Source organism: Haemaphysalis longicornis, unplaced genomic scaffold, assembly GCF_048455015.1.
Source record: "Haemaphysalis longicornis isolate Haplotype H1 unplaced genomic scaffold, Haemaphysalis longicornis Haplotype H1 scaffold_4, whole genome shotgun sequence".
Taxonomy (NCBI): domain Eukaryota; kingdom Metazoa; phylum Arthropoda; class Arachnida; order Ixodida; family Ixodidae; genus Haemaphysalis; species Haemaphysalis longicornis.
In genome coordinates, this window is record NW_027526361.1 from 223,078,882 (window position 1) to 223,100,372 (window position 21,491).

The following is a 21,491-nucleotide window of genomic DNA, read 5'->3' on the forward strand; positions in this document are numbered from 1 at the left end:
GAGCGCTCCATGCACAGTGGTTGCGCTATTTTTCAGCATGCTTTGTAGACTGGGCTTTTAGACTTGCCTAGGCCTGTATGGGGAGGCTTCTTGCTTGCGCGACGAAATGCCTATTAGTGTTAAGTTTTCACCGCTGGCTGTGCAATTAAGCTTAGCCATCCACTTCTGCAGGCTTAGCCATCCACTTCTGCAGTAAAGCCCCCTTATATCGAACAGCGCGAGGATTGTAAAATAGTTCGATATAGCATAAATTTGATAGAGAAATTAAAGCAAAAGAAAGTATGTTTTGGGACGCTCCACCGAAGGTATCCGAAGTCCTTCGAAATTAAGCTTAGCAGAGGGGTCCATTGCGTCTTCAACTGTCGAAGCCATTCTGAAGCTCTTCCGGACTCGTTGACTGGAATTCCCGGCACTCTCAAACAACGGTTTGGGGTACGCTGAAGTGTTTGACCCGGCGTGGTGAGAAACTGGGTCTTGCTTCTCTGGCCTACCACTAATAATGATAAAGTTGGTTTTGGTAAAAAAAAAAACTCCCTTCCGGTCGCGGGGATGAGACTGGTTAATGTGTCAAGAGCTTGCTGCAGACTACGCACAGCGCTTTTTGTCGAGGAATGACACGCAGCCTTGGTCCATATGGTGACATCATCGGCATATGCCGTGACATGGACGCCGGAGACAGCTGCAACACCTCGCACAAAGCTTAGTCATGACCAAATTGAAAAAAGTGGGCGATAGGATGGCCCCCAGTGGGTGCTCCTGAACGGTTGTCAAAGTATAGAGTGTAGTGGAGTCCAGAGTACATCTCAAAAGTCCGGTTAGCACAGAAACTTCTGACAAAATTGTTCAATTTCTTGCCCGGGTAGGCGCCCGCCAGAGCCTGAAAAACAGCTGCGTGAGCAACAGTCTCGTAGGCTTTGCAGAGATGCAGCGCAACCATGGCGTGCGGGCGCTTGCAGGCGTTTTCCGTAGAATACGCCGCAGGAGAACAGCGAATCATGCGTTTCCAAATTGTGCCGGAACCCAGTTTGACAGTGGTGGAAATACTCAGCTTCCTCCTCGAGGTGGTAATTCAGTCTGGTCACTGCGATCCGTTCTATTATCTTACAGAGGGTAGCCGTAAGTGAGATAGGTCGAAGATTGGCCATTTCTGACAGGTCTTTCCCTGGTTTAGGAACGGTAGTTATTACAGCATATTTCAGAGCTGCCGGCCCATGTCCGCGGATCCATATTTCGTTTTTTTTACTCAAGAAGCTCCTCGTATACTTTGTACTTTTGGTTTGGTTTGGTTTTGGTTTGTACTGGTGTACAAACAAAACTTCATCACCAGGATAGAAATAAATATATCGATCAGCAGCATCATAGCGCTGTTTGCGGACGTGTTGACTGGCTTGAGTGCGCATACGAGCAAGCTGGTGCAATGTTCGATGCGAGAAGCGAATTGTTGAGGAGGCGATGTAGCAGATGAGAAATGACCAGTGAATACACAGGTATCGAAGGTGTGCGAAGGGCTACGACTGCACACAAGGTACAATGGGGTTATTTTGTAATGTTTTGAGCTGCGTAATTAAAGGCGAATGAAACAAAATGTTGAAGAGTGTCCCAATTTCTGCTATCAGGATGTATATAAATTGAGAGCGTGTCAGAAAATGCGATGAGAGCGTTCCGTAGCGCCGTTGGTTTGTGGACGGTAACTCGATGTCATTTTGTGGGAGGTTTTAGAAGCTTGAAGTACATTGCAAACGATTCTCGCCAGGAAGCTATTGGCAATGTCACTTAGAAGGACGCGAGGTGCTCCATGGCGTGTCAGAATATTGTGTAAGAAAAAGGGAGGACGTCACCAGCGCTAGCCGAACAAAGTGGAGCTGTTTCCGCGTAGCGAGTTCGATAGTACACGGCCGTGGCAATCCAGCTGTGACCCGCGCCTGGCACAGGCAATGGACCGTAAAGGTCAATACCGACCACTTCAAAGCGTGTAGCTGGGCATAGGAAAGGGTGGAATGGACCGACAGGTGGGGGCGTACATTGCTTTCGCTCTTGAGAGGGCGGGCAAGAGGCCACGTATTTCGCGGAACTAGTAGATGGTCCCGGCAAAAAGAAGCGACCTCGACCGCGCTCATACGTCTTGTCAAATCCAGGGTGGGCGGTGGTTGCGTAATCGTGAAAAGCTCACTGGATGCTTGAACGGAGGGAATTAGGCAGAACCGGAACCCATCTGTCACCATTGTTAAGGTAGCTGATACGGGCAGTGCGCAAGCAACGAGCCGGAAATTCCGTAGTTGGCGGCGTAAGTGGCCATGTGGTGGTTAAGGGAAATGGTGAGCCGATCTTTTAATCCTCGGAAGGAGTTGCGGGCGCGCTTATGGCCGACCGTGGCGCAAACATTTTCACTCGTCACATCGATAAGTTCAGTAGGCAAATAGGGCGCACGGGAGAGTGGCGCCAGGTCATCCGAAGACTGCAGAGCAGGAGCTTTGAAAGCGCGTCTGCGTCGATGTGCTTTAGTGAAGGCTTGTGCGTTACAGTAAGGTCGAACTTTTGCAAGTGCGCCACCAACCGACCAAATCATCCCGATCGTTTCTTCGACGAAGACAGCCAACACAGTGCGTGTGGGTCGGTAACGACTGTGAAATGTCGGCCTTAGAGATATGACCGGAATTTTTGTTCAGGCCACACGACTGCCAGACAGTCTTGCTCAGGGATCGTGTGGTTCTGTTCTGAGCTTCACAGAGAGCGACTGGCACAGGCCACGCCTCTTGCGAACGAAGCATCGCGCTGCATAGAGACGGCGCTGATGCCATTACCACTAGCATCGGTGTGAAGTATGTCTGGTTTTGTGTCTGACCGAAATGGTATAGTACAGGCCCGGAAGTTAGTTCCTGCTTGAGGTTTTGAAAAGCTTTTTTGCCGTCATCAGTCCAGGTGAAGTAGATTCTGTAATACAGTTGCTTGTTGAGGGGCGAGGCCAGGGTGGCAAAATTACGGACAAACCGAAGAAAATATGATGCCAGACCGAGGAAACTTCGAAGGGTTTTTTGGCTTTGAGGGCGAGAAAAAATTGCGAGCGTAAACATTTTGCATGGATCGGGCCGGATAGCCTTCTTGCTGACGATGTGACCAAAGACCGCGATGAATTTCCTGGCGTATTGACCTTTCTTAGTGTTTGAAGTCAGGTTGGTGGTAGCCAGACTAATCAACAGCACGTCAAAACGTCAGAGATGTTCAGAAAAACTCTAAGAAAAAATTACGATATATTCGAAGTAAAATAAGCATTTCTTCTATTTAAGACCCCGACGGCTGTGCCTTTCATGCGCTCGAATGTTGCAGGGGCGTTGCAGAATCTAAAAGGCATTACGTAGAATTCGTACAAGTCAACACTTCTCTTCGTCAGACTCGTGCATAGGTATCAGCCAATGGCCATATGGTATGTCCAAGCTCGAGAAATATTCAGCCCCTTGTAAACAGTCTAGTGCAGCATCAATGCGCCGCATTGGGTAGAATCCTTCCGGGTGACAATATTCGAAGTCCTATAGTCCATAAAAAACCTAGTAAACCATACCTCTTTCTCACCAAGTCAACGGAGGAAGGGAAGACTACGGTCTCAAACCCGGGCGAATAATGCTGTGGTGAATCATGTCCAAAACGTTTTCTTCAATGACTTTTCATTATGGTGAAGAAACACGGTACGGTCGTCGACGAACACATTGAGTCTCGTAAGTCTCAATACGATGCGCTGACACGGATGTTTGTACTAGCTTGTCGGAAAAGCAGTCGAAGGTGTCTTTGTGTTTATCCTGGGGCTCAAGGAGCAGTTCTGTTTCGATTCCTGTGACGTCTGTGCTGATGGTGGCCGCAAGTGCGGAAAGTGATTGTCCAGAATCTGAAGTCCGCGCAACGGGGAATGCAGTGCTGAGGGGAACGAGGGACAGAGCGTTACCATTCACAACAAAAGCGACAAAGGCGCCTTCGTGGAGCCGTATCGGCTCGGAAGTACCATTGGCAACCACGAGCATGGCACAGCTTTGTGTGAATCAGACAAGACATGCAGAAATGACGGCTCCATTGGAAATAAAACACGTAGATGGAACTATCATCACGTCACCATCACTGATCTGCGTACAATGAACACAAAGTATTGTCTCTTGATCTGGCTATAAAAAGGAGTCGGCACTTGCGCTTAGGGGTATAGTCTGGGGCGTTTCCCAAATGCTAGGATGCTTGGTTTCTGTGATTTCGATTTGGGGTAATGACAGGAAACGACAGCGGACGCGCATGACTGGAAATTCCAATCCAAAATAAGATATTAAACACAGGATGACAACATTGCACACTGAACATGGGGGAGAACTGCACCGATTAGAACTCGCACCTTGCATTGCACGCAGAGACCAAAATTCTTGCGTTTGAGTAGCCCATGAGAGGACATCGTTTTAAAAATGAAAAACTGTCCACACCATAGAGTTCCTCAATATTACCTAGATTAGAAACTGTCGCTTCAATCGCATGCCGCCACAGCCTGGGTACCGTGCTAATCTGATTGGCTGCAAGTGGCTAGTGCAAAATTCTATGAATTGGACTTTCAAAGTGTTTGTTAGCTCTATTTTCGGTATGCCTTTCTGTTTTCAGCATGCCACTTCCTGGCATTCAATGGTCATCATAGATATGTCTAAATAGTAGCGTGGTTAGCACTTATCGCTTGTGCTCGCGTTAGCAGGTATTACTTAAGACGAAGGAATGACAACATGCAGTGACGGTGGCAAGCTCAACAGGTAAAACAAACAGCTAGATAGTGTGGTCGACAGTCACAAGCGAAAAAAATTAATACACTGCCGCCAATGTCCTCCGTCGCCGTTATTCGTCGCTGCTGCTCGCTTGTGGACTTCTTCTGGCCGGCAAAAAGCAAACGATGGCGACAGCCTTGGCTGCCTGTGTATAGACTTTTTTCGCTCGTCGTTGCGCCCAGAAAATTTGTTTGCTGTAACCACTAAGTTACGACTTTCGCGTCGCTTGCCGCCGTCGCTGCAAGGGGTTAACCCTTGAGGCATGCACTACCTCAGACAGGCGCAATGAAGTAGCAGGCATGGCGACTCGACAAGCCGGGGTTTATTTGCTACTTAAAGCATTCATGCAATTTTATAATGTTTCGCGTGTGCCTAAAGTTTTACTTGCAGTAATAGGCTTCGCCTCTTGGTTTATTGATATCTGCTTGGACGACACAAATAAATGAAACGCTGCGGCATAACTTTTGCATCTCTAGCTGTTGCATCTGCTTCGCCTGGAAATAAACGCAGCAGACGATAATGAATTGCGTATTGAGAGGAAGAAATAACACAATTTAAGACAATCTAAATACCTTTTTCCGCGCTAAATATTACAAAAAACACGTGGCAAGCATCATGACGTTTGGAGTATCTAATAATTTATAAATATATCTCGGACGGCCCCCTGTGTCTGGCGGAGTGAACAAAATGCAGGGCTACCGCTTTTTTTTTCTTTATAACCAGCAAAGTTATTTGCCAACCTAAGGAATCCGACACAGTATTTTACACAAAGTAAAATTTGTTAACGGTGGCACTTTTGGCAGCAGTTTGTTTAACATAAGCTTAATTTGCGTAGCCACAAAGCCATTACCGGCTATTTCCAAGCCAGAAATCCGGCCGACCTACACGGTATGGCGGCACCCATGGAGGCATGGACCGCCTCCACAGAATTAAGTTGACACTAGCGGCAGATTGCACTCTAGCTGAGCTAGTGATGAACTCTATGGTCCACACCACAAACCACTTGAGATTCGATGAGGCTAGATTTAGTAGGAATAGTGTGCAGTGTGCTCTGTGCAAGACGTACATTTCTAACAAGGGATCGTTGTATATGAGGGGAAAATAGTTCCCGCCCGTTTCGTGCAGGCCCGCCGCAGATGTTCGAGAGCAGAAACACGCAAGAGGCGACTGTTAAGGACGAGGTCGTAATAAGCATCTCTTTCTACTCCGACCCAAAAGCAGTGGAAGCTGTGTGGAGTTGGGACTCGTCGCGGCTGAAAGCAGGCGACAAACTGGGACGCTTCCTGGCTCAGCCCATAGCTGCGGTAAGAACATAAGAAAAACACCAAACCTCAGTGTTGCTTTATTTTTGTGGGCACAGACAAGCAGGCGGTATTTATACATGCTAACTCTTGCGTATATTTGCACCGAGCATGCGTAGGTTGGGTAAATCTTTTCTCAGTTTTTATTCTGCACAAATTCTTTTGCGCCAGCTATCTGTAGTTGCAGCGAGCATGATCAGTTTTAAGTACGTAAATACTTTGTCACATGCCTCCGCCACCGCTGAGCGCCAAAGATTCACGGCAGAATAAATAGAAGTGAACCTGCTGTCCATTTTTTTTGCGCGCGCAGCCAACAAAAAACAGTGATTTTCGCTGCCTTTAATTAGGCCCGTCCGCGTTGCTTCTTTCTTATTACAGTTTTGCCTTTGCTTCTCGGTTATTCTCTACATATTTATGTGTTACCTTTCTAGTCCTTACTAGGCACTGCGTGCCCGTTCTTTTTATGTATAGGTACCAGGTAGTTACCTGTCCACGTACCTGGATTTATTAAACGAAACTTTATATGTTTCACTGATGGCTTATGTCACTATGAAAACGCGCTGCAGGAAAGCCAACTTTACCAGACGATGATGATAATTGAGGGTAAAGTGAAAGAAAAAAGCGTTTGTAGTGGTCCAAATCGAAACTGGGTCCCTTACTTTACGACGCCGACATTCATTCTATTGCAATCTAGACACTTCCGAAGCACTTTGGATTTGGAGAGGTCTGCATTGACGTCCAAAATTAAGCAGAAATATCCTGCTCACCCCCGTGTTACGACAACGATAGTTTAAAGTGAAGCTTTATTCGTGCGAAACAAGAACCAGCTAAATTAATCTCGTCATTAAATATTTCAGTTGCAGAGCTGAAATAGTAAAGGCATTAAAATTCTTGGCGTGACATTTTCTGCCCGCCTTAGCTAGGACAACATAACAAAGACATTTCTAGAAAACCTTCAGCAGCAACTGGAGCGTTGGGCCGCACCAATATGCTCCGGCCAACAAACGTAAACAGAAAACAGTAGCATGCATTGCTTGAGTGGCACCTTTTTTATTGTACATTAGTCTGGGTGACCGCAACAAGAACAAATATAGTAAGAATTTAATCATTACAAAAAAAATCCCCCCACCTCCCCGAAGGAGATCGTGCGGAAATGCGAATGCATTGGGTGCACCGATGAGTGCGGTGTGAGTAATTATTATTAATGGTGTCGTGGTTGGCGTCAGCCGCATGGCATTTGAAGGACCTTATGTTGAACAAGGCCAGAGTGAGCCCGTCGTTTTGGCCGACATTTTCGTGCGCCACTCTGCAAAAGCGACTTAACGTCTCCAGCGGATGCTTCGCACGCTGAGCCTCTCGGATCGCGGCTTCTTCCACGGCCGTGCGAACTATCCTCGGCCTGGCCAGGGGGATTCAATGATAACCTACAGCAGCTTCGACATTGAAGTCGCGGCTCTTCTACGGTACAGCGCACATACGCACGGCGACACGAAGACGAACGAACGAGGGGCGTACGCTATGACGCGTCTTTCTCGTTCCGAGCAAGTGGCTCCACCATACGGCGAACGCTGGAGTTATATGTTGGCCAATCTCCCTAAGTGGGTATGCTTAGTTGGACGAACGTGCACTCGAGGCACGCGTGCACGAGCGCTCGGCCTTACACCTGCGGGCATACGCCGATGGAGCACGACAACCCCCGACTAAGAAATGCATTCGCATTTAAAAAAGATTCGCGTGGTTTCAGGTGTGCATTATTTGTCCCCGACTGAATAAATATTTTCTCGTATGGAGTTGTAGCAAGTGTACCATTTCTACATTTTACGTTGTTTCTCTTTTTCATCCGGAGCGTCGAAGCAATTTTTAAAGTACACAGCTCTGCTAGCAACCCGCCGCGGTGGCTCAGTGGCTAAGGCGTTGCGATGCTGAGCACGAGGTCGCGGGTTCGATTCCCGGCCGCGGTGGCCGCTTTTCTGATGGAGGCGAAAAGCAAAAACGCCCGTGTGTACGAGATTTCGGCGCACGTCAAAGATCCCTAGCTGGTAAAAATTAATCCTGAGCCCTCCACTACGGCGTGCCTCATCGCCTGCGTTGCGTCGGCGCGTTAAACCCCACAATCAATCAATCAGCTCTGCTAGCAAGTTCAACTGGACCATTAAACACACGAAATACAGAACCCTGGAATAGCCCTCGTTTAAGAAATAACTACTAATTTCAATCATTACACCACAACCTTAACCCCATACTAGATACGTTTAAAAAATTGCGCAGGCCGGGATCAGGCGCAGTGCGACGGTTCCACAAATTGCAAGGATAAGGTTGGCTACGGCGATCACTTACAAATTTTGAGGAGAAAATATTAAATTACGGAAGCAAGACAGCCATATTGTAAATACATAAAAAAGTAAGACAAGGCATTAAATGTCAGTTGTCGCCACCGAAACCATTTTTGATTGCTTGAATAGAACTTTTCAATACAAGTTGTGAAGGCGGACTTCTGGGCAAGTTGGTACTGCTTCGTAGATAGGTGATGCGCAAAATATTATCCCGATGATAAACGGAGGACTAAAGGGACTAGGAGGATGGAAGTAGATGTTCCCCTGTCATCCTACTTCGTCCTTTGTCTAATTTTTTGCGCTTTACACGACTGCGTTGTCAATACAAGCTTGGGGGTCTTTTTACCTGATTATTCTTTCTGGTATTCTAGAGTGCATTGAATTTAAAACCTATTAGAACCTGTTTTTCAAACCACCTTGAAAAGTAGGATGTGAGCTGCCTCACGTGAGTGTTCGAGCTGCGAACAATTAACTCCATTCACACCATTTCCGTGTGGTCTGGCCATTAAAAACCTGTTTGGACCTCCTTCAAATCCCGTGAAGAGCAGGCCGGCAAATAAGTTATCATTCTAGTGGCGACCGTGTGCGTGTTCGTGTTTTTTTGTGGACATATTAGAGATGATTTGAAAGTTAGGGCTCAGTTAGGTTTTCTTGTGATCCCTGCACCTTTTTCGGCTTTTTGGTGCGTGGACTTTCGCGTTTTATTGAAATGGTGTCACTGTACCTTAGTCGCGTTTTATTTTTTACTACCTGAGAAAAAATCTCGCCTTGAGAACCGCATTTCTGTGCTTTTCCCACCCGCAGGTCCAAGGTATCGAAGACGGCTACGCGTGTCGTTTACGAATAGAGAAAGTTGAACTCAATGACACTCGCACCTTCACGCTATCTGTGGACAACGGATGGGGCCGTGCTTCCTCTTCTGTTGCCTTAAAAGTGAAGAGCATGAATGGTGAAAATTTTTTTTTTCTAAAAATGTTACAGACAGTTGCAATAATTTGTTGCAACACAGAACCTACATGTTATCTTGTTAGCACATTTGAAGCTTGCCGTATTTAAGCATTTCAGCTATCTAGGCCTCAATGCGTATCTAAGTTCACCTTAACCCAGTTGATAAGGGTCTTCATGTATTACAAGAATATATCATCTCTTTTCTCTATTTTTCTTGCAGAGGAGCCAGAAACGACAATACTCATTTCAGTGATTGCTGCTGCCGCCATCATCCTTCTTCTCTTCGGGCTGGCGTTACTGTGCTTTCTGGGATATAAAGCCTGTGTTAGAGGTCAGTTTAACTCTTTAATTAGAAACGGCACCAAAAATGTGTCCCCAATTTGTTTAAAATTCAAATGTGAATACAACACTGCAAGCCAATTATATAAGTTATTTGTCTTTCTTCTATGCTTGGTCTATTTACTTGTGTTTGTCTATACCTCTCAGCACGTAATATATAAGTTTGCGGGGAGGTATGTTGATTGCAAGGTGACTCGGATTTTGCTAACGTAACCCTCGTAAGCTCAACGATAAAATCTGCATTATTGGGTACCAAAATCACTTCTCGAGGTCAATAACAGTTGAAAGATGAAAGAGCGTATGATAGTAGAAGATGTTTTGGTATAATTGATTAAACTGATTAAAAGTGTAGTTATGGGTTGAAAGACGTCACAGCAATATTTTGCTCTTTTTTCGAGGACCTCTAAAAATGGTTTATATAGATAGGTCATCAGCACACAAAGAATGCAACACGAAGTTTTAGAAAAACTAAAGTTATAAGAAGTATTGTTCAAATGGTTGCAGAGAAAATGCTAGAGGCAGATTGTAGAAACGACACATTTATTGCATTGTCAATGCTGACAAGTTAGAATGGTTTAGCCTTTCTGCCATTACGCGTACACCGCGTTTTAAAACGCGTTAGTGAACTACAAAAACACTAATAAACTACATCATCGGTCATTGCCTGTAGTAAATAAATGTCACTGCCTAATTATTTCAATAAACGCCCGGCCTTTCAATAGTGGTTATAAATTATGATGAGCAACACATTTACCTTGTACGGCTAAGCGGAAGTCGCCAAAACTTGCAATATACGTAGCTCCAGGCGACACACAAATATGAGACGCAGGTTCTGTGTTCTTTCTATGTTTGTTTTTACTTGCATCAGCAAGGTAAGAACCAGGATGTTTAAAATTCCAATAACGTTATTACGGATGGTAAAGCCCCGGAACGTATTTTATAGCATCTGTGCGTGGAACGCAAATTTCCCGGCATAGAAGCACGTGCTCTAGTTAGCGTGCTCAAAAAGGAGCTTTATTAGCGGGCAACGTGTTGGTATGGGTAAAACTATTGCCATGAACTGCACCTTTGGATTTGTGTTGTGTAGGTTTGGTACTTAAGGGTGAACCCGCCTTGAATTCTTGTCCTCTGTTTGAAGCATAGGCAACGTTTCCTCCTCCTCAACATGCAGCACCGGGCAATTTTCTCTGATAGGAAAGTGTTCCACGTGGCCGTCACTAATTTATACTATCTAGACTAATTCTGTTTGATAGACAATGTCCTCTCTCTGTTTCAAGGGTTCTGGAAACCACGGCGTTACAAGATACGTGCGCGCACAGCAGACGCCATGGCAGAATTTCAGGACAATCGTCTGCGGACGTCACGTTACTTTGTAGGCTGCGTCTTTGACGTTTGACTTCTAGTTTATTCTGGGGCGCGCCAAAACACTCGACAGTAGAGGGGGAAATGGAGGGGCTATGCATGGGGCTGTAGTATTTTCACACCAGAGATCTGTTTGTTGAATCACCCCAGTTCTCATGAAGCCGCTTAACTCAACATGTCCGTTAATGGTGTCCTCGCGCGCACCTCGCCGCTTTTGCGGGGAGGGCGGGGTGCACGCGTCGGCTGGCTTCACGCGCTCAACGTTGACATAGGAGTTGTGTAGGGGTGATATTTCAACGTGGACGCCTCACGGTTCGATGCGACCTGGCTGCTGTCGCCCGTGGTCGAGCGGCTTTTGGTAGTGTGTTGCACAGACTGCAAGATGTCTGCGATGGGCAAGTGAAACGGGCAGCCCCATGTGTCCTTCGTATTCCTTCCAAGTTTCTTCCAGCTAAGTAGGTAGGCAGTATGCTCAACCATAAACAACAAACGGGCTTTGTGTCATGCACTTATTTTACTTCTCCCAGCTTTGCTGCTCATCGTTTTTCCCAGAGTTGAAGGGTGCTTGTATATTTAGAGGAAATCCTCAAGTCGCAAGGAGTAGTGAAATGGCGAGGTTACCGGTGAGCCATTCTGACGATGCCACTCCTAGCATTACCTGTACTTGTGACTTTGAGTAGGCTGATTACAATTTTTTGTCAAGCCTTCACACGATAGAGACCGGAAAGGGAAACAGGACAGCATGCAATATTCGCGAGCATAAGCTACAATGTCGGGAAATGAGTGAAGTGAAAAGTTATTGTACTTCGATACATTTTCCAAGTAGCTAGCAAATGAATAATCCAATGTTTACGAGCAGAAAGTGGCACTTCTGGAGCTTAAATGAGCGGAACCCTTCAAAGTCGAGGTGAACTGTTCAAATATTAGAGCCGACATTATTCTTAGAAAAGGTGATTTTTCGGTTGTATTACGCCCATTGCTACCTCATGTTGTCTGAAAAAAAAATATTTTAAAAACTGTTTATTGAAAAGTCCAAACGCACTGGTTATTTTGAGTATAGTTTTATTATTCGGGCAGTGTAAGCCGGGGATAAACAAACAAAAATTTAAACTTTTCTCGTATCAGGTGGCCTGCAGCAATCCCGAAGAAACAATACGATGCCCAGATGTTTCTAAGGAACAAGGGTACACCTTCCCAAGATTATTGTCATTTGCATGTTTTTAAGCCTACAGTGCCATAACGTAGGGTACCAGGAGCTTCTCTGCTCGTCCTGGCTTTGTGCTTTCTTGTTTATACTTAACCATAACAAGAAAACAGAGGTGCCATCCAATAAAGTTATCTTAAAGAAGCTCTGACACGAAAATTTATTGTAACACTTTTATAGCTTTTATCGATGCTTAATGGTCTGGCGAACCTGAAACAGCACTTCAGATACTTTAGCGCGCGATAGTTAATTACATTGAACGGCCTGAAAATCGTTTGTTTCAAATTCCCCCGCTTTCATCCCGAACGGCGCATATGACAGCCTCCCGGTTTGACCTCACCACTTTGTGCGGACGTCACCGGCGCCCGCTTGAGAGGGTGTTGCGCCCGCTCGCCGCACGTGGGGCCGTGCGCGTGAAGTGACGTCACGATTTCGAGCGCTGTCGCGTCACTTCTTTTTCCTCTCCTGGAGTGATGTCACGCTGATGTCCATTTGCTGAGTGCCGCTCCGCGCGCTGATACGTCGGCGCGATAAATGCGATCCAATTGAACTATGTTCTTCGCGTCGCAGGCCGCTCATATTTCTGCCAGGGTATTCTGTTGAGTGAAGGAAGCGAACTGTGCAATAATATTAACGCCGAAAATTGGTGTCAGTGCTCCTTTAAAACTGAATGGGAGAACAAAACATGCCAAACATTTTACATGGGGTGGTTTGCAGCTTGGAAAACCAGGCTAAATTTTTTCTAAGAGTGCAGTTTGGCTTATAGTGTGCTCCCAGTGAAAGTTTATGCCAACAAGGAAAATAGCAACGGCATGTCTGTTTTGTCAACAATGACACTGGGCAAATGCAACATGCGACCAAGCATCAAGAATCCAATCTGCATAGCATGTAGCACGTCACAAGGTCAGATGCCGACAAAATAGGCCAAGTCAGCATACAAGGCGTCATCAGAACGCGGCAACCAAACAACGCGACAAGCAGATGCTCTTTTTACCCTCTTCCACGTTCTACCATACAACCGTGAATGCGTAGAGGATTTCAGACTAGGCTCAGCAACAAAAAATGGCGGGTATATACCGCATTGTGCGGAGTTAAAATCAGTTTTAGGCCATAAAAAGTCGCACAAAAAACAATATAAACAATCACGCGTTCTCATTCTCGTGGCACCAGTATTTTGAAGAGAAGCTATATATGGTTGGAATCTTGTGTTTCCCTTCCGAAGACAGTACAGCACTCGGCACCGCTTCTCCGATTCTTTATGCAAACGCTGACACCTTTGTCACAAGTTTTATCTTCCTCACGCGCCACCACTGATGTCTCTTTCACAAATTGAGTAATCAGATGGTAACGGCGCTGACGCCGTTATCGACAGTTGCATATTTAACTCGCTATGGGTTTGTCGCATGTCGTTCACTCGGAGCAATAAGACTAGGAAATGAAGAAGCGTCGGTTCGCAGTAAAGCCCAAATGGGCGCGAAAACAAAGGGAAGCCGCTGCCACCGAATATTCAGTCGACGCCGTCGCCGCCTCCATTTATACCTCATCCAATAGCTGTGGATCCCTCCGGGATGAAGAGTAATTTGCCCGCTTGTTATGCTTGCATCAGCCAATAACGAAAACAGTTATAAATTCACTATTGCAAAACGCCATCATAGCAAAACCCAACGTGGCTACAGCTTCGCTGCCTTCTATCTTTGCAGAGTAGATGGGCTCTGAATTGTGGTCGGCTAGTGCAGTACTAATACTACTGCTGGTTGCGCAAGAAATCTCTATTATTGCGGTTTACACAGGATTATATCTTGGTTTCTCGTCCGTACCTATAATTCCATTTTTTCATTAAAGGCTTTAAGAAATACCGTATTAGATTCATGAGCAAGGGTACTACAGGAACCTAAACCGCTGGACCACGGATGGGAGCAGCCAGGTTGGGCTGGGCCCTGAGACGTCCATGTTGAGATCGTCCCCCTCCAGACCTTCTACGACAACGTTGACCGCGTCAAGCCTGCCTGCCTGCACCCCCACCCCCCAACACACAATACAATACCAGCTATGTTAGCGAAAGGGGAGGTAAGGCGAACAGATACCGCGGTAAATTTATCAACAGAAGCGCTTCGGCGCGATGGCATATCGGGAAACAGTCTTCGATATCTTGCTGCATCTACACGGCAGCCATACAAGGAAACCTCGGTTTGGTCGCGAAAACTGTCGAGTAAGAGTGAGTATTTGAATAAAGTTCACTATATGGCTATGTTACTTTAGTGATTATACCGTTAAACTACACCACAGTAGTAATTGTTCAGCTGAGCGCCATCTGTAGGGTTACCGGGTATACAGATTCTGCCACTTAAATGTGTGCTTGACATTTCGTATCCCTATTAAACTCATATTTTAAAGCTCTGCATATATGGTGCGACACTTCCTAAACAGATGCAAATCGCAAAACTTGCTGTTATACACGCAAAAAAGAGAATGTAATTATTTTGCTCACTTCAGAACTCTTCTGTTTTGCAAATATTTTCAAAAGGGTACACCGCCATCTCTCTATTTTCTTTGAAAAGCACGGTATAATTTCGCCTGCTCAATTTGCCTTCAGAAAAGAGAAGTCCACCGAATCTTCCTTACTTGTACAGAAAGAGTCATTATAATTAACTGTGAGAAGAAACTGCTTGCCCTTGGTGTATATATAGATTTAGCGAAAGCATGTGATTGTATTCAACATTTCATATTACTTAAAAAGCTGGAGGTATATGGCATTCGAGGTCATGCACCAAACCTCATTACGGCATACTTACGACATGAGCACCTATTTGTTCAAGTCAACAATCACCGTTCTTATCTTAAACAAATTAAATAAAGGTGTGCCTCAGGGCAGTACCTCAGGCGTTTCCTTTTTAACTTTTTAAACATCTACGAGGACGGCAACTATCTGTGCATGCGTATGAAGCTAGCATCTTTTTCTCCACGTTAAACTGTGCCGAAGTCGAAAACACAGCAAATTTATTTTTAAAAATAATTCACGTGACGTCGACACAGCATAACTATCAAATAAATATTATTAAAACAAATGCAGTTCTTTTTAGACCGAAATTGAAGAACTTTCGTTGCACCATGAACCTTACGTATCGGGATAATAAGTACTTAGAAACATCAAAAATCGCCGGTATGATCTTCTCGGAAAATATTCTACGTGACAACCACAGTCACAGTGCTGCGATCAAGCAGTCACGCATCCGTATACGACGCGCAGGCACCGATACGTATTACCGTTCTATGCAAAGATTGTCATTTATAATTCACTTTTTTACTCGCACCACTCTACCTGATTATTTGTCTGTGGTACGACGTCGACATACTAATCTACAGGACCTGTTTTTTCTTGTGGGCAAGTTTGCCTGGACACTTTTTAATGCACCATTTTCGTCCCGTACGCTGAAAATATTTGTGCAAGCAAATGTAATACACACCTTCCAGAAATATTTAAAGTGTAATTGAAGTGACGGCACTTGCGTAGAGCAGGTGCATGAAGAGGAGACCCCTCACTGCGGGGGAGCTGCGGAATAAATTTCGGCCAGACTGGCAGTCGGGGTAATTCCCAGTCGAGGACAAACAAAATAAAGCAAAGAAACAGACGACAAGACGATGCAGCAGTGGAAAAGCCTTTGATAATCGGTGGCTTTCCCCTTCCGATCTCGTAAACAGACCTTAGTGCTGGATCAGTTTATTTGGCATTTTGTCTGGTGTTGAGCTTTTAGCGTCGAGTTTCAGTAATCCTGGTTCATTCGGTTGAGTCGCCTCGTAAGCTGGTATAAAAACTACGCCCAGCACGCTTTTTCCTGCTTTCGTCAGCTTATTGAAACTTTTTCAAGGCATCGAATGAATGCTGGTATTTTTTTCTTACCCATGCTTTTTTGGCTCACTGTTCGGATTTCGCGAAAAAAAACCTTCTTAGCTGAGGACGTCCCTTCACTTAAAGGGTAAGCGCTGGATAGGAAACGCTCCCAGGGGATGTAAAGTTGGTGTTCTGTGCCGTGGTAGCATGACGTTTTTAAGGTCGGAAAAAAGAATCTGTATCAGTGCCTCTCCTAAATAAATTAGAGTGGAGCGTGTGCACTGGAAATGTAGGTTCCTTTCTTGTTTTGTACGACGAGACAGTATTATATTCATCCACCACAAATTTAATGTCTAAATACTGAAGCATTTCCCTTTTCAGGCGTCTCAGCAGTGACTACTAGACCTTGTGTGCACTGTAGAAATGTTGGACAACCTTCAAACGCTCCCACGCCAGGTCTTCATCCTACTGGAAATGAACAATATATTCGACGTATGAGAGCACCTCAATACGCCCAAACAGCTCAACAAGCCTTCCGAACGCATGTCGTATTTCCAAGCTACCGATCCGTACAGTTGGTAGGATGCGCGGTGCTCTAGAAATTCCCCATTTCCGCACCTACAAAACACCATGTATTCTGTATTCTGACATACAGGGACGTCAGGTACACACAAAGCAGCTCCATTAATTGGAGAGCACACCACAAAAATTTCGAATGTCACTCATCCTTTACCGTGTGTGCACACCTCCGCAGGCATGAGCGCTTTGAGTAGTGGCACTGCATGATAAATCTCTGATGCCCATTCAGATGGCCACAGGTGGACAAGCCAGCAGACATGCTGAAATATTATTTACGGCGGCATGCCGTCTGTTTGAATTGTACATTTTACGAAGCAGGTCTAGAAAATAACTGTCTTTCTTTATTTCCCTTTTTTTTAGCTAGCCCGTCTTTTGGTGCACCTTGCTAAAATGAGTTTAAATGAACCTGAGCTTATGTTCTGAAACCTTTTTGAGATAAAATGTCTCTTGGACCTACAATGTCTTCGTTCTTTGAGTTGCCCTTTACTCGTACGTATCTTTGCACTAGACAAACAACTCACCTGTTGTTGCAAATAGTGAAGGAAGATGGCGTGGCTCCTGGCTATAGGGCACCAGCATCATCATTATTGTTGATTAGTCAGCCACCGCCATTAAGGAGGTTCGAGCGGTGTTCTTACGGCTCCGTTGCCTGGTGGCGCACCCGCAACGAGGTTGTCAGTGCGCAACATATGGTGCGGAAACCCCAAAAAAGAGTTGCTTCCAACGACGTGGGCAACGAGCGACGGCGACGGCGAGCTTCACCGAAAAGCGACCGGTACAGCACTTCGTCCTCCTCGGAACCGCACCCAGGGAGACAACGCGCTGACCTCACTGCCTGCCTAGCGAGTAAGCTGGAAATTTTCCCTCAACGATGGACCAGCTGTATGCGAAACGGGCTGCTAGGCGAGCCCAGGTTACCAAATTCCTGGTCTACCCGAAAGCCCTCATTGAGAGCGGCTGCTCTGACCGAACACCCATCGTGGACGTGGTAGATTGGCTCGTGGCCAGCAGCGACGAGCTTCGCAAGTTCGAGTCGAGGACGCGATTCCTGTCCAGGAGCTGGAAAGAGAGTACGAGTCGGCGGCGCACTACAACGACCAAACGTTCGTGGCTCTGACTCACCTAACGTGCCGGCTCCAAACCCTTAGCATCAGCAGCACGGGGCAACCTGCTCCCTCGGCTGCGAATACTGTCACGTGCCCCAACGACAGCTCCGTCCCATACCTATGACCCTCGTCTACCGTCAAGCCTTTTTATATGGACGTGTGTCAATCGACGTCGTTCTGGGAACAGTTTAGCCGTGCAGTCCACACGGACTTGACCCTCAGCACAACGGACAAGTTTTACTACCTCCGAAACTACCTGGAAGGTGAAGCAGCAGATGCGATTGCCGGACTTCCAACAACGAGGGCGTGCTACGAAAGTTTCATTCAAATCCTCAAGGATAGGCTCAGCGACCCTAGCCAGATTGTACAGCTGCATTTTCGAATGCTCCGTGGTGGTCAGCACGTGTCATCTGCATCTGACACGATAGAGCTGCGGAATCTATACAACTCCGTTCAGCTGAACGTCCGCTGTCTGAACGTGTTGGGCGTCCGAACGAGCAGTTTTTCTGCGATGTTGTACGACGTGTTGAGGGAGGAATTTTCCGAAGAGATCATTGTGGCATGTCACCGACACGTTCGCCTCCAGGAGACATCAACGGCCACGGCATTGTCGTCTGGTGAAGCAAACGTAACGACATGCCAACAACTGGACCATCTTTTGGGGTACATGCGGATCGATGTCGAGGCGAGAGATAGAGATGTTCTCCTGTGGAAACTTCGACAGATTCAAGAAACCCCTCCAACGTAACGGCCAGTGAACGTCGGTTCTTCACGCCTCGCATGCTTCGATGTCTGAAAGTAATGAGTGTTTTTTTTTGCAAATCAGCAAAGCACATTACCGAGGCATGCCACGCTTTTCTGGACATCCCTGAAAAGAAAAGGCGGCTAGCAAAAGCTATGCGATGCTTAGATGCAGGATGGTGGGCCATCGATCAAAGGAGTGCCGGTGAAATATATGAGGCAGGATGCGCAAGGGGAGACATGCGTCTGCCATGTGCGACCTACAATATGCATGCAGAGTCAAGAAAGACGGGAAGCACACTGACCCAACCTCCAATCTACCGGTGCAGACGCAGGCCACCAAGTCGGAATCTAGCTGCCAGCTGGACGAAGGAGACCACCTCCAGACCTTCCGGTCGTGGATCATCAGTCCCTGCGATGCACGATTCATACGAAGGATTTTGGACGGCGGAAGCCAGCACACTTTCATCAAAGAAGACCTTGCTCCGAGGTTAAAATTAAAAGTCGTGGGAGAGAGAAGCCTCGCTATCAATACATTTGCATCAGCCGTTCCTTGTGAATCGCGTAAAGTGCAAAAAAGTTGAGCGTGACTTTGTAGCCAGTTCAACGATGCACATCAAGTGATCGAAGCACTTACTACACCCACGCTTTGCCGAAGCGTCGCGGATACGGACATCAACGGCGCTTTTGCTGCACGGCTATGAAAGTTAGACCATCGTCAGGCAGATGAATCAGCGGTTCCTGAGGTATGTGAAGAACCAGGCATCCGCCTTCTAGTAGGCTTCAACCAACTGTGGAGAATAGCGACCGGGGACACGATTCCGTGAAACGAGGTGTTCGGTTTAGTGGCCCTAAACACTAAACGCTTGGATGGGCGCTGCAAGGCCAGCCCAGAAACGAACCCCGACACCTTTCCCCCAGCAAGCAAAGTGCGGCGTTCTTCAGGAGCAAGTACTTCAGAGAACGGACAGGAACGCTGGCATTCGTAACGCCTGCCTCCGGGACACGAATACGACCCTTCACGAAGCTGTTTCTGTACCTTCGGAACAGTCGTCTACGGCGCACGATCCCGAAAAATATGCCCAAGAGGAATTTGGAATGCGAACGACTATGGAGGATCCGGAAGGAAGTATTTTCGAAAAGTAATATCTCCGTGAAGTCGTATCTTCTCGATGCCCTCGACCAATGTCAGAGGGCAGCGCATCAATCGAGCAGGACAACCATACAATGCTACGGTACTGGTCAAGGAACCCAGCAGTCAGTTTCAACAAAAAAATTGCAAGATGAGGCTCAAGGTTTCCCGACAAAAAATTCACAGCTTATCCACGGGGTGAATGATGATGAGTGGGCGAAGCTCCTGAGGGGAAATCATCAGTAAAACCATGACTCTTCAGTGAAAGTTCTCCCACTACATCTGTGTCCGAACGTAACGTCTAGAAAGTCTCGCTTAAACCGCGCGTCGGCACCTTGGGGCTGAGCTCGCCTGATGCGTTTTGCAGACGCCTCACGAGCTCTCACTGCGTCGGGGTCTGCCTGCCGATACGCGCGCTTTCTCGCCGCTTCCCGTTCTCTGACGTTTTGGAGATCCTCTTCGCGCCGCAGCCGTGCCGCTTCGCGTACGGCAGGGTCCTCGCGCCGTTGCCGTGACGCTTGGGCCTCTCGTTCTCGAACGCTGGGATCTTGGCGGCGTCGTCGCGCAGCCAGACGACACGCTTCGGCCTCCAGCTCTCGTACGGCATGATCTTGGCGGCGGCGTCGCGCAGCTTCACGGAGCGCTTCAGCCTCGCGGGCTAGCACATCTGCAGCCTTATCCATCGGGCGACTCCGAGCGCGCGCCAACAGCGAACGGATTTTATTACAACGCTCCCCGCCATCTAGTAAACAATCCAAGAACTAAACTAAAGGTAGCCACGCCATCTAGTAAACAATCCAAGCGCATCTTTTCATCATATACAAGTACCGCCATCTAGTAAACAATCCAAGAACTAAACTAGAGGTGGCTACATACATACGTCGAGGATGGACAGACCCACGCCTTAAGGAGCTTCGCCCCTAAAACGGAGGAAATATGCAAGAGGGCTGAAAAGGCAATCTAGCCTGAACCACCCTGTAGGTCGTGTTCTTGCGTAGAAGTGTGGTGCTATGTTTTTGCCAGGAGACATTTGACAGATATTAACGTTTCTCACATCTGGTTTGGGGCCGGGAGTATGTTGGAAATAGTGGAGCGAAACGATCTGGTCCTGGCTCTAGGGCACCAGTACCATCCATCATCATTGTACATTAGTCAGTCATCGTCATTAATAAGGTTCGCTCGAGGGTCTCACGGCTCCGTCTCATGGCGGCGCACCCGCAACGAGGTGGTCGCTCCGCAACACCTGTATTGTGCCTTGTCAAAGTGTCCTTGTTCTGTGCCCTCATCCAGGTACTACGCACATCAAGGGCACCCTGTCTGCACTTGCAAAGTGCCGCTTTAACTGTTTGTTCAACGTTTAATTCCGCCGCAAAAACAGGCGCCTTTTGGCCCCTTGGGCAGCATGTTCTTCATGTCTGGCACTTTGTCAATTACGCCCATTGCTGTCTGCCAAAGAATACAATTTAATGTCATACTTTGGCCCATTTCTTGGTTTTTTATTACCAATGCAGGGAACATTTTTGTTTGCAAGTGCAACACGGGTACTTTTAACGTTAGATTTGTGATTTTAACCTTAGTTTTAACATTAGATAATGAAAATCTGTACAGCTTTCCTTTGTAGCCGTAACGCTACATTGATGTGGATGTCAAATTTTCCTTCGTTGATTTTACAGAGCTATGGAGGCAAAGAGTGCTTTCTCCATCTTCGGACACCCGTAACACTTTCTTTTACACAAAATTCTTGCATTGCTCTTCGCTAGTGCGAAGCAAGACAGGCTTCAAAACTCGTTTTGATAATCTCCTCTAGGAAGCAGACTTTCAATGAAGATCCGGCGCTGA

The 21,491-nt window shown here is 46.7% G+C and overlaps 1 protein-coding gene across 1 annotated transcript in view; it reads left to right on the plus strand.

Annotated features, from left to right (window-relative positions):
* Positions 1-21,491, plus strand: part of LOC144180237 (kin of IRRE-like protein 2) — an 89,980-nt gene that overhangs the window by 59,345 nt on the left and 9,144 nt on the right. The window contains exons 9-11 of the mRNA XM_077708615.1: positions 5,904-6,082; positions 9,217-9,361; positions 9,581-9,691. Of these exons, the coding sequence (XP_077564741.1) occupies positions 5,904-6,082; positions 9,217-9,361; positions 9,581-9,691 (435 nt within the window). The remainder of the gene's footprint in view (positions 1-5,903; positions 6,083-9,216; positions 9,362-9,580; positions 9,692-21,491) is intronic.